The sequence below is a fragment of the Lissotriton helveticus genome, chromosome 2_1 (assembly GCF_964261635.1).
Source record: "Lissotriton helveticus chromosome 2_1, aLisHel1.1, whole genome shotgun sequence".
Classification (NCBI taxonomy): domain Eukaryota; kingdom Metazoa; phylum Chordata; class Amphibia; order Caudata; family Salamandridae; genus Lissotriton; species Lissotriton helveticus.
This window is the reverse complement of record NC_136059.1, coordinates 400,612,426-400,626,263: the sequence shown is the minus strand read 5'-3', so window position 1 is coordinate 400,626,263 and position 13,838 is coordinate 400,612,426. Positions and strand designations below refer to the sequence as shown.

General features: G+C 43.3%; 1 protein-coding gene across 1 annotated transcript in view; it reads left to right on the top strand.

The window, feature by feature from the left end:
* PAIP1 (poly(A) binding protein interacting protein 1) overlaps positions 1-13,838 on the top strand; it is a 545,177-nt gene that overhangs the window by 381,206 nt on the left and 150,133 nt on the right. Inside the window, exon 9 of the mRNA XM_078675041.1 lies at positions 8,511-8,565. Coding sequence (XP_078531167.1) covers positions 8,511-8,565 — 55 coding nt within the window. The remainder of the gene's footprint in view (positions 1-8,510; positions 8,566-13,838) is intronic.

Here is a 13,838-nt window from a genome sequence, read left to right as displayed (position 1 = left end):
TGTCCAGAGAAGTGAATGAAGTAAAGTGTGAAAAATAAATTGTTGAAAAAAGGAAAAAATGGAAAAAAATGGAAAAACGCCCGATGAATTTTAATGGAGGGTTGATTTCCACTTAGAATTAAAAATATAAGATACTACTCATTAGATCAAGTTACTGGATCTAGCAGTATTTAGATGAAATCGTCGACATGTTTCAGCTCCCTGGGCCCTAGGGGTCTATGGAGCTTTCGTCAGGACTAACAAACAGAGATTTGTACTTACACAATTTGTGTAGTATTTTTTGGTCGTTTTCTGATTTAGTGTTTCTGAAAATAACTCCTCCAAATTCTGCAATGAAATGAGGAAATACACCAACAAATACACACTTATTAAATGCATTCAGTTTGGGCTGGTAAATAGTGAATTAACATTTTTATCACCAGGGAAACATAACTACAGATGGTATTTATTACGAGGATTAAGAAAAAGAAAAATATGTTAATGGGATGCCCCCTATGATTTTGTCTCAGGTGTGGTACAACGTTAATTAGGTCAAGTGCTATCTGATCTAGCAACGGTAGTGTTTACAAAACCCATATGTATAATCCCCAAGTGGTGACCTTCAGGCATTCACATATGGGCTACTAAAATATGCACGCCAAGTGGATTGCCCAAATGAACTTTAAAGTCGAGTAACATTCAGCAATGTCGTATAACATTAGTCTACTGCCTGGGCTGAGTGGCCTGCAATAGCGTATCTATTGTAAAAGAGTTCGAGGTTCCAACATTATTAGCCACTGTATGCCGCTCTGCTTATTCATGACAAATAAGTGGAACTGGTTTGAAGTTAGTAGCACAGCAGACAAAGAAGCAATCGGAAGGCAGCACAAAACAGTAAAAAATGAAAAGGAATTAATTTGGTCCTACCTGATTCAGAAGAGCCCTGTGTTTCATCGGGGTCCCGCTATTTTTAGCCCAGAGCTGTTTGGAGAATGGTTTTTTGCATTAGTTAGGTCAGGCTCAAGCGTCTTACCGATGTTTGTTGTTTGTTACGGAGTCTCCGCCGCCATTACCCGCGTGTAGGAAATCTCCCTGCCTTGTGCTGACTCTGCCCCCGGGTGTGTCGTCTCAGGTACACGCTTAGATTTAAAGGGGCACGGCTTGGCGTAGGCAAGCGATGTTTTTGTTTGCAATCGCGTAACTTTGTGTATCGAAGTTGACAGATTACAGGGACATTTACAGAACCGAAGTCTTTTTCAGTGTTTACGAACAAGATTTAAATAAAAATGATAATGTTCAGTTACAAGGAAATGAAAAGGGGCATTTTTCAATGAGATTCTGGGATGCTCAGTTCTGATTATGTTCTTATTTAGCAAACTGATGCCAAGGAATGGAATCGTTCAATCCTTGGTCACAGGTTTTGAGACGGTCTACCCACCTCTGTTCCTTTTCAAACAATATTTGTTTACAATTAAATGTTTTGTCGGTGAGCATTTCAATTACAGTCCAACGGAGCTCATCACAAGAATGGCCTGAATCAACAAAATGGGAACATAATTTTGTAGTGTTCTTTTTAAGTCTGATACTACTTTTATGTTCAACAATAATTCTTACTTTTATTTTTCGGCATGTCATCCCGATATATTTCTTTCCGCAGGGGCAGCTTACCATGTAGATAACGTGTGGGCAATTACAATTGGTGTGCTGGCGCTGTGTCCATACTAGGGTCTCGGACAGTTGTAATGTTTTGGAACCTGTTGTTCTTTTACAGGCTACACAGGAACCACACGGATAGTGCCCCGTTACTGGTGTCATCAATGCATCCCTCGTAGTGACCTGTTGCTGTTTTTTCAATGGTCGGGTATGTACTAAGACATCTTTCAAGTTCTTAGTTCTGCGGTTGGCGAATCTGGGTTTCGGCCAGTTGAAAACTCCGGTGTTCAAAATGTGCCAATTTTTATTTATCATTTTATTGATATCATATGTAGAGAGCCAAAATGTTGTAACACAAGTTGTCAGGTCTTTTATTTGTGCTTTGGGGAAGTTTTGTAAGAGGCATTCCCTCGGTTGTTTGTTCGCTCTTTTTTTACAGTACCTGATTGTTTTCTCCGTGTAGTCCCTTTTACTCAGTTTGTCGCTCAATTCTTTGGCTTGAGATTGATAATTTTCATTCTTGCTACAATTTCTCTTGAGCCGTAGAAATTGGCTAAAAGGGAGATTGTCTCTAAGTGGCTTCGGGTGGTAGCTCTGGTAAGATAGAAGACTGTTCATAGCCGTAGGCTTTGTGTAGGTTTTAGTCTGTAGGACATTATCCTCCACAAAAATTGTAAGGTCCAGAAAATCTAGGCTGCTGTTACTGGCATTGTATGTAAATTTGAGCCAGGGATCCAACTGGTTTAGCCAGTTCATGAACAGTTTCAAATCAAGTGCAGTGTTCCAAATCAGTATGATATCGTCAATATATCTCTTCCAGTATAAAATACTGGAAGAGAAAGAGTTTGTTTCATTGTGGATATATTGACTCTCAAAGTGACTTACATATAGTCCCGCCACCGATGGGGCAAAGGCACTGCCCATAGAGGTGCCATGGGTTTGGAGGTATAAATTGTCGTCATAAGCAAAAAAGTTTTCTTTTAATGCCAATTTACAACATTCAAGAATGAAATGTCTCGGTGTATTGTATTGCCATTCTTCCATATAGAGGACATCCTCCAAGACTTGGAGCGTGTCATCCTGTGGGAGGCTGGTAAATAATGATTCCACGTCTAGGCCCACCAGAGGCATTTTATTAGGGTCGAATGATTTGTCTTTAATCTGCACCAAAAGGTCTCGGGTATCTTTTAGGTATGCTGGAGTTCGTTGGACCAAAGGTTTGAGGTATTCGTCTGCAAATTACTACACAAATTGTGTAAGTACAAATCTGTTTGTTAGTCCTGACGAAAGCTCCATAGACCCCTAGGGCCCAGGGAACTGAAACATGTCGACGATTTCATCTAAATACTGCTAGATCCAGTAACTTGATCTAATGAGTAGTATCTTATATTTTTAATTCTAAGTGGAAATCAACCCTCCATTAAAATTCATCGGCCGTTTTTCCATTTTTTAACATTTTTTCCTTTTTTCAACAATTTATTTTTCACACTTTACTTCATTCACTTCTCTGGACACTGCACCCCAGACCAGAGGCGCCTCGGGTTGAGGCTGGCAAAATCACTATTTTGGAGTACCCAATGATAACTGCCACAACTTCAATGTGGGGCGGATGAAACAGATATACCACATTCCAAAAAACATTGAGTTTTTGAGGATACTCTAATATACCCCTTTTACCAATGGTCATAAGGTGTAACAAGTGCCCGTTTTTCATTTGATAAATTTGCAACTTATTCAGGGGAAAGAAACGGATGTTCCAATCCCTTATCCCTCCGTTCTGATCAACTACATTGTAGAGAAAGGCCATGCTCTAGAGTTCATCAAACTTCCTCCTTCTACTCCACCTTCCGGCCCACATTCAGGAACTACTCCATCAAGTTCGCCTTATGATACAGAAGGGTGCAGTCGAGGTGGTGCCACAATCTCAAAGGGGAAGGGATTTTATTCCTGTTTTTTCCTTATCAAGAAAAACGGAGATTGGCGACCAATATTGGATTTGCAAGCACTCGACAAGTATCTCAAGTGCCAGTCCTTCCGCATGCTAACGCTGTCAGAGATCTTGCGCTTGCTCTGGATGGGAGATTTCATGGCAACTATCGATCTCCAAGACACCTACTTCCATGTCCCTATTCTACCGCGACATCGGTAGTACTTGAGGTTCCGCGTGGGAAGGAAGGATTTCCAGTTCAAGGTGCTGCCTTTCGGCCTACGCTCCGCCCCTCGCGTCTTTACAAAGGTACTAGCTCCTGTGGTCGCCTACCTGCATCTCCAGGGTGTACAAATATTTCCATACCTGGACGACTGTCTCCTAAAATCACAGTCTCGCACGCAGTTGCTTCAGGACACACGCCTTTGTCAGAAGGTCTTTCGCTCCCTCGGACTTTCCATCAACATCGAAAAGTCCCAATTACGACCAGCTCTCTGCATGAATTTTCTGGGGGCCATGTTGGATACAACTCTTGCAAAAGCATTTGTGTCTCAGGAACGCCAACAAAAGATACTTCAACTGGTGTCTCTTCTGCGGGCAAAGCAGTCCGTTTCAGTCCGATTATTAAAATCATTTCTAGGAATGGCATCATCGTGCATTGCGCTGATCACAAATTGCAGACTACAGACGCGCCCCGTTCAAGAAGAACTGGATGGGTAATGGCGTCAGATCACCGGTTCCTTCAACGACAAAGTCTGTGTCACTGCTCACATGAGGGCGGCTCTCAAATGGTGGACGCAGTCATCCAATCTGTCGGCGGGGACTTCCTTCCTCTCTGTCACTCCGGAGCTTACTCTAACGACGGACGCCTCTTTGGAAGGATGGGGGGCACGCCTCCAAGGTCTGTCCATAAAGGGCAAGTGGACTCTGCCTCAGAGGGCTTGGCACATCAACAGGCTGGAGTTGATGGAAATTTTTCTAGCGCTTAAGTCATTCCATCCAGTACTTCAAGGAGAGTCAGTCCTTATCCAAACTGACAACACAACCAGCATGCATTATATAAACAAGCAGGGCGGAACGAAGTCTCCACTCTTGTCTCAGCTGGCGCAATTGATCTGGAACTGGGCTCTGAGTCACCACATCACTCTCACTGCTGTTCATCTTCCAGGTGTCTCCAACATCCTAGCGGATTCCCTCAGCAGGTCCACGTCATCGACCCACGAATGGGAATTACATCAACCAACACTCGAGTTGATTTTTCAGCGATGGGGTCGTCCGTCGATGGATCTCTTTGCCAAACCAGAGAACCGGAAATGCCCATATTACGCAAGCTGGCATCCCCACCGAGGGTCACAGGGCAATGCCCTTTTGATCAATTGGTGCAATCTGTTTGCTTACGCTTTTCCTCCGATCCCTCTGGTGCCTCGAGTATTATGGAAGATGCGGAGGCAACCTTGCCACATTCTTCTGATTGCTCCAAGATGGCCTCGACAGGCGTGGTTCTCGGAGCTGCTCCTTCTGTCTCAGTGCGAGCCCATCCTTCTTCATCCTCGGATGGACCTCCTCACGATGGACAAGGGTCAAATTTGCCATCCAGACCCCGCATCTCTGAGTTTGACAGCCTGGAACCTGAGCACTTTGAATTTGCCCATTTAACCATTCCGCCAGACTGTAGAGACATTCTCGCTCAGGCCAGAGCTCCGCCAACTGTTAAAACCTACAAACTGAAATGGAGAAGGTTTTGCCATTGGTGCGCTGCAACTGGTGTCCATCCCATTCATTCCACGCTGCGCAACTCCTCCTATTCTTTCTACAACTGGCTCTATCCTGACTGTCTCATTCAACTTTGAAAGTTTTTCTGGCGGCAATCTCACGCTTCCACCAGGATGGCTCACTTCACTTTGTTCTTCTAGGATAATCCGTCAATTTTTCAAAGGATTGTTCCTTAAGTTCGGTGCACTCCTCCTTCTTGGCGCCTTAACATCATTTTAGCACAACTCATGAAGGCACCATTTGAACCTATACACAAGGCTGATTTGAAGTTCCTTACTTGGAAGGTTGCTCTTCTCCTTGCGTTGACATCTTCTCGTCGCGTAAGTGATATTCATGCCTTCACGATAAATCCTCCTTTTCTTCAATTCCAGTCGGACTGTATAGTGCTTTGCACTAATCCCACCTTCCTGCCCAAGGTGCCTTCAGATTTCCACATCAACTAACCTGTTTTCCTAAAGACTTTCTTTCCAAACCCACAGTCCCCGGCGGAGCAGCGCTTGCACTCCTTGGACATTAAAAGGTGCTTAAAATTTTACATCAGCAGAACAGCTCCTTTTCGTAAAGCTGACCAACTGTTCATAGCGTACGGGCGCTTCCACAAGGGGCTTCCAGTTACCAAACCCACTATTGCTCGTTGGGTTTCCTCGGCCATCATTTTCTGCCATCAAATGGCAGGCAAGCCTCTACCGTCTTCAGTGAGGGCCCATTCCACCAGGGCGATGTCTTCAACTGCCCTGTTCGCCGGTGTGCCGCTGCATCAGATCTGCAGAGCAGCCACGTGGTCCAGCAGGCACACTTTTACAAGACACTACTGCCTGGGTGCCATCAATGATGCTGATACTGCATTGGGACAGGCTGTGCTTCGCAGTCTTTTTCAATAAGGTGAGCCTATGTCTTCCCTCCTTCATTATGGTTTACCATGGTATTTTTTGATTTGCATGACTAGATATGTATGTATATTCATATACTTTGGTCTTATAAGTCGGTTCATTATTACTGCTTTCTATTCTATATTCAAGCATGTGAATCTATGAAAGACACCCTAATACTGGAGAAGAACAATTGTTACTTACCTGTAAACAGGTGGTTCTCCAGTATTGGTGTCTTTCATAGATTCACATGCGACCCACCCTCCTCCCCTCAGAGGCTCTCTTGTCCTCATAGACTCTGTGGTCACTCTTGTGCTACGAAAATCTGAGGTACAGAGCTCTGAGGAGAAGGTTCTGGAGGGCTGCTGGCGCCTGATTGGCTACAGTTTGGACCAACATAATGACAGGAATAGACTACATGTGTCTTTTCTCCCTTCATGTATTCCTATGTGGAATTATGTTTAGGCTATTACTGCCTTTTTTCTAATGTGTATTTCATGTGTTCTGTTTTACATATACATATACATATTATTAGTATGTTATTGCTATTTTATTTACCGTGGGACTCCCACTCTGACGACGGTGAATATTCAAGCATGTGAAGCTATGAAAGACACCAATACTGGAATACCACCTGTTTACAGGTAAGTAACAATTGTTCTTTCACACCATTATAATACATATCTTGTATCAAAATAAAAATATATAATTTGAACACCGGTCACTGGCCATTTGTAAAATGTGGGTTTTACCCAAAAATACATTGGTTTAAAATTGTGTTTAGAAAAGTCTCAGTCCCTTATATCTTCTTGACAAAAATAGTCACTGTCGGACACCATTGTGGGCTCTTGGGATGCTGCGGAATGTGTGGGCTGGTAGGGTAAATGAAGTTAACCTTCGCAGAGGGATTCCCTTCAGTCCCATCAAAGCTACAGAAGTGGTGGAAGTCTCCACTCCAGGATGGGGTGCACATTTGGAGGTGGGTTTCTGGTTTCTAGAGGAGCAGGTTCTTTCTATCAACCTGCTAGAACTGCTGGTCATTCGGCTGATGCTGTAGGCTTTCCTCCCACCCATTCAAGGTTGGTCTGTCCAAATACGACTGCGAAGTGGTACGTTAACAAACAAGGCTAAGTAGGGTCTCAACTCCTGTGTCTAGAGTGTTGAGACTGTGGTCTTGGGCACAACATCAAGGGATTTGGTTAAGAGACAGTTGCCCCTCAGTGCCGACACCTTGATCCTGGATATCTTCCTTAAGTCTGAGACTTGATTGCTGCCTCTGAAAATGCTCAGTGCCAGTAGGTCTGATCCCTCCAGTATCCATTGCGGGGACCTTTGGAGGAAGCATTTCAGTTGCACTACCTGTTTCCCTCATGCACTTGATTCCTCGAGTTCTGAGAAAGATTTGCCAAGACCGGGAAAAGTAATTATAATTGCCCCAGACTGGCGAAGGTGGATGTGGTATTTAGACCTTATTTGCTTCTCCCTAAGTCCCCTGCTTTGGCCACTGTTCAGGACATTATTCCCTGAAAAGCTAGTGTTGCACCCTAGGGCTACTTTCCTTCTCAAAGTGGTTACTCCTTTCCACCTAGGTCAGTCCATCACCCTCCCATTCTTCTATACCCCACTCCATCCCATAAGGGGGGAGAAACGGCTGCATTGCCTTGACCCTGGATCAGCTTATATCGCGACTGCAGGACTCCAGGTGGCCGGTCAAGTTCTGCCTTAACTGCACTAGAGCAAAAAGAACATTTGATGGACAGAATGCAGAACAATGTCATAAATTCACCCCAGTACAGATCTGGGCCTAAATCCATTGTTTTTTTGCTCACCATGCCATTCCAGTTTGAACCCAGCCATATGCAAATAAGTCTTCACTGTGCGCCCAATGGGAACAATCCAGCCCGAAATGCCAGGCCTGGTCCTCCCTGGACTGGAAACAAGCATCCTAGTACCGGTTTTGGGCTTTCAGCCCTCATCAGCCAGGATAGCTTGACTCCAGTGGTATGGAGAGCACGGGACCCACGTCTGGGCATTACCTGTCCAACTCGGGGTGAAAAATGCAAAATGTCATACATTCACCCCAGTACAGAGTCGTCAAATTGAATAACCAAATCTTTGCCCTTTATCGTGGCAGTTGGAAAGGAAAGGTAGTACAGCCGCAAACTTTATTTTGCTGGATCACCCTTTGCATCGAAATCTGCTACACGCTTGCCAATAGAGTATCCTCCATATAAATTGTTACCAAAGTTAACTGCATTTTTCTTATGCTCAATAAAGATGCATATTGATGGCAACTGTTTACTTTTTAGAATGAACCAACGTTTTATACATCTGATGGAGTCCCATTTACTGCAGCAGACCCAGGTAATTTTTTTTTGATTCTTGAATGCAAAAGTCAATCTTTTTTCAGAACATGCACATTACAGTAATGTAGTTATTTTTGCATTAGATGTGCAATACTTTACAAATCTAATATTAGAAACGTTTATTTTTATGTACCTCCAAATCTTGTCTTAGCCGGAGGTCATTTCAGTCATATTGTTAAAATTGTGCCATGGTCTCTGACAGGAATATTTTGTCCTCAACCTTCCTGATTGTTGTTTTGTTAAGGAGTTATCAGACCCGACCCCCTAGTGTTTTTGTATTTGTGGGATGAGAGAAGCATGCATCTTGTCTGAACGATCTCCAATTGAGGGCTTTTTGTATTTAGATGACCCCTAGATCTCTTCTGTAAAATGCATGAAAGGTAATAGTCACATGTCCCATCTCAGTAATGCTATTCCTCCTCAACTGAATCACTTTAATCTCTAGTTGTTTGAACAGGTAATTTTCTGGGTGTCAGTCATAGTCTCTGTCAAGAAAATAACAATGTCTATCTCATAATAACGAATGATTTGTTTATTATGAACTGTTGCGGGCTAGGTCTTTGAAACTTGGACAAGGCATTGGTAGATCCTTCAAAACAAAAAGAATAAATCAAATTCCCAAACTTTCTGTGATTAGGTATGAAGTCTGTAAAGCAACGCAAAATTACCCAAATTCCGCAAGCGAAACGCAATTTACCAGCCAGGCCTAATCAGAAATGTCTGGGCCTTAGTTTTGCAGCATAGATGTCTTCTATATTCACAAACTGTGCATATGCGCCATCTAGTATTTATTTTTTGTTCTGGGAGGTTGCGAAACGTGACCCCCCTGGTCAGGCTACAACTCCCGTTGTCTGTGTGTGCAAGCTCTCAGATTATTTTTTCCGCCATGGAGATCAGAGGTGCCCCGAAGCCTTTGGTGAAAATGCCGCAGCAGACTCATCCAGACAGAAAAGGAAGCCAACCAGAAACTCCAAGGAGATAGGTGGTACTAAGAAAGTTGTACGAGGGAGAAATCTGAGCAAAGCAGCTTGTTTGCCATTGCTCACATTATTTCTCATGCAGCAGGGCAAGTACACGTTGGTTGCCCATTTTTCAAAACTGTTAGGGGGATGCTCTGCACTGAGCGAATGCTTCAACCACAAACAAGGTAAGAATTTTCTCTTCAATATATTATAAACCATCATCACTGATGAACTGCTCCATGCACGAGTGTATGACTTTAATGAATGTAAGCCGCATTTATTTTAAACAAATTCGGAATATATGCTAATTATCCAACGGGCCTGTGTTTAGAACAGCATGCTGATACACAGGCAGGAGTTTTAGTAGGGCGCTTCAAACGCTCCTATAAAAGAGAGCGCTCTATTCCTCAGTCTTTACTTCGTTTTTTAGGTCTCGCCTGAGCCAGCGCATACGCTGCTCTGGCAAGACTTTTAGTAAGTGCTTCAGAAAATGCTATACTGTGGCCTAGAGCTTGCGTGCACGAGACAGCCGCCAGCTTTTAGTACCCAAGATGTGCTTTTCTAAAAAATATTCCTTTTGATGCACTCCCCCACCCCTCCCACTTGTTTACTTCTTGCCTACTCACCATCACTCCTCCACCGCGCGTGCATGCCCTCCCCCAACTCCTCCCACTTCTTTACTTTTTGCCTACTCACCATCACTCCTCCTTACCTTTCGCTCTTCACTCCTCCAACTTCTCTAGCGTCTGCTCCTCCTCCTGTCCTTCCTCGCACCTTCCCATATCCCACCCCACTGTCACATTTAGACTCCACTGACGTGTGCAACCAGTGAAATTAACAGCTGGGGCAACGGGTTCACTAACCATCACATGAGACTCATGGGTGGAGTTCAAATATATTTTCATAGTAATATTTGCATAATCGTCAGAATGGGGTCGGCTGCCTAATTCAAGATGGCCGTCAGCTATAGTGTTACCTGAACTCCATAAAAGACGCCCATCTTGGCATTGAAGTTTTTCCATCTAAAAACAGAGTTTTCTGCATTGGTATACAGTGCTATTGGGACGAGAAATATACTTTGTTGAATTACGAGTGAGACATTGGCTTGGGGTATATTTGTGTGTACGACAACATGAGTGAGTCGGTGCTTGATAAACTAACAGTTTCGAGATCATTCACAAGTTCTAAATTCAGATTCTTAATTCTAAACGTTAAAAATGTTGCCATTATTTTGGCTGCCCTTCTTTTCAGTCTGCTGACTAGGTTCATTGATAAGTAAACGCTTTTGTGGCATCATCGCTGCCGCGTCCACTAGTCAGAGTCTTGTTTACCGGTACACGTGTACACAGTCCCCATGGCAACCGTTGGTCCTTCTTCTGTATTTATGCTAATTTGGTCTTGGATGTCTCCGTATTGGTCACATGACGCTTGGAAACACTTAGTCACATGATTTGTCATTGGTAGCGATGGAGATGGCGTGCTGCGGAGAATCGAGGTACACCATTGATTGGACCATGTGTAGCTTGTGCAAGGATGCATGGTCTAGATCTGCCCACATTATCTTCTGGTAGGATGTCAGAACAAGCGTGAATACAAGCTAATTTGAAAATAAAGGGAGTGGTGAAATGTAAGTTACTGGTATAATGTACAATGTATGTATGTGAGTGCATGTAAACTATCAGGACAATGCATGGGACAGACATGACCGGGGAAGCTGCTTTTAAAACTGGGTGTGTTTGTGCACGCGGAGGTACAGAGAATCATGCGATATGCACGTCACCTGCTAAAGGATTACATATCGGCTGCTGCGCTTTTATATGGGCATGCCAGATTTTGAAACAATCGCGTCTTTACAGGCCGGCAGAATGGAGGCGATCGATACCTACATCAGCTACAGATATGCACTAGAAGGCTGTTGTGAGAAAGTGGCTCTATATATACTGGACCCGAATAAGGTACAGTGTGTATGGAGTCCACAAACCCCAGTGGTACAACAGAGGATCTCTTCCAGGGGATCCTCATCAATAGTCATAAGCACTAGAATATTCCCGCCCATGCGCGGGACCCCCGGAAACACAATCATATATGTGCCCCACATATATGTGTGTGCGTGTGTGTGTATGTATATATATATATATTCACTGAAAAAACCATAGGTTATAGACCATATATAGTTAGGAATTTGCATTTACAAAACCTTGAAAATTCACTGAAAAAACCATAGGTTAGAGACCATATATAGTTAGCTGGACATTTTATTGACATAAAACCAATGAAATTCCATATATAGTTAGTTGCACTAACTATATATCGCGCACCCGCAATCCACTGCTGATGATGTCACATATTACATCATTCATGACATGGTCAGTGACATCACTGATGACATCTCAAATGACATCACTGATGACATCTCAAATGACATCACTGATGACATCATCTAGTGTCTGTGTGTTTTTGTAAAGTTTAAATATGTTTTACATATTGAAGAATGAGTGGATGTATGGAAGACTGAGTGTGTGTGTGGCTGGCTGGGAGGTGTGTGACTGTGCATATCAATGTGTACTTGTATCAGTGATTGTATAAGAGAGTACGTATGTGTTAGTATATGTGTGAAAAGTATGGTGTTCTGTGTTTAACTGTATAGATGAGGAAATCGAAGTGTGATTGATTCTTCACAGGACTGACTAGGTGTATGAGTGCATATGATAGTGTTGTAATAATGAGTGACTGTATGTATGAGTGATTGTATGGGTGAATGAGTGAATGTGTGTGTAGACGTAGGAATCAGTGAGTGCGTATGTAGTAACTGGTATTGGTGTGTCATGATGTCATCAGTGATGTCATTTGAGATGTCATCAGTGATGTCATTTGAGATGTCATCAGTGATGTCATCAATGATGTCACTGAAGTATGGTGTTCTGTGTTTAACTGTATAGATGAGGAAATGGAAGTGTGATTGATTCTTTACAGGACTGACTAGGTGTGTGAGTAACTCCATGGATGAGTGGCAGTGTGTGAGTGTCTGCATAGGTGTATGAGTGCATATGATAGTGTTGTAATAATGAGTGACTGTATGTATGAGTGATTGTATGGGTGAATGAGTGAATGTGTGTGTAGACGTAGGAATCAGTGAGTGCGTATGTAGTAACTGGTATTGGTGTGTCATGATGTCATCAGTGATGTCATTTGAGATGTCATTTGAGATGTCATCAGTGATGTCATCAGTGATGTCACTGACCATGTCATGAATGATGTAATATGTGACATCATCAGCAGTGGATTGCGGGTGCGCGATATATAGTTAGTGCAACTAACTTTATATGGAATTTCATTGGTTTTATGTCAATAAAATGTCCAGCTAACTATATATGGTTCTAACCTATGGTTTTTTCAGTGAATTTTCAAGGTTTTGTAAATGCAAATTCCTAACTATATATGGTCTATAACCTATGGTTTTTTCAGTGAATTTCATTGGTTTTTTAAAAGCTAATATCTATAGCTGTAAAATATATTCTTTATTACGTGACGTATCACGTAGCCACGTGAGACGCCTCATGACGCGTCGCATAACCGTGACGTATCGGCTCTGCAGCGCAAACAAAACCCGTAACGTAAGCGTGCCGGAGCACGCTTACAGATATATATATTTTTTTTAACCTTAATTAGACAAAATCCACACGTGCACATATCTTGAGGCCTTGCAAAGGCACATCAAACAAACAGTCCCTACAATTTTGCCAAGTTTGCTGGAAATCTATTCCCTTAATTTTTGTTTTTACTGTTTCTCTTGGTTTTCCCCTTGTTACGCTTACCGGGACGCTACCCGGTACGCGAACCGGACGCTCCAAAAACACAAGATGGCGGACTCCCGCTACGCTGCCGGTTAGCTGCCCGGTTCGCGTACCGGGAAGCGCCTCTACCGCGAAAAATCGCGGGGGACTTTAATATCCCCCTCATCAATCCTAGGGGGTCAGGAGTGGTCTACCTTGCCCCCTTTCCTTCATTTCCCCCTTCGTTTTTCACCACATCTTGTCTCTCGATCGTACCGAGAGACAAGATGGCGGCCGATCCGGACTGTTTAGAATGTTGACAGACACCGGAGAGCCAATCAGCTTCGCTTCGCGAAGTTCCGTTACGCGTCAGGTACGCGAACCGGGGCGCTAACCGGAGCGCTGTCACAGATATATATATTTTTTTAAACGTTAATTTCTCAAAATCCACTGGAGCACATATATTGAGACATAGCAAAGGCACGTCGGGCAAACCATATCTACAATTTTGCCAAGTTTCATGTAAATCTATTCAG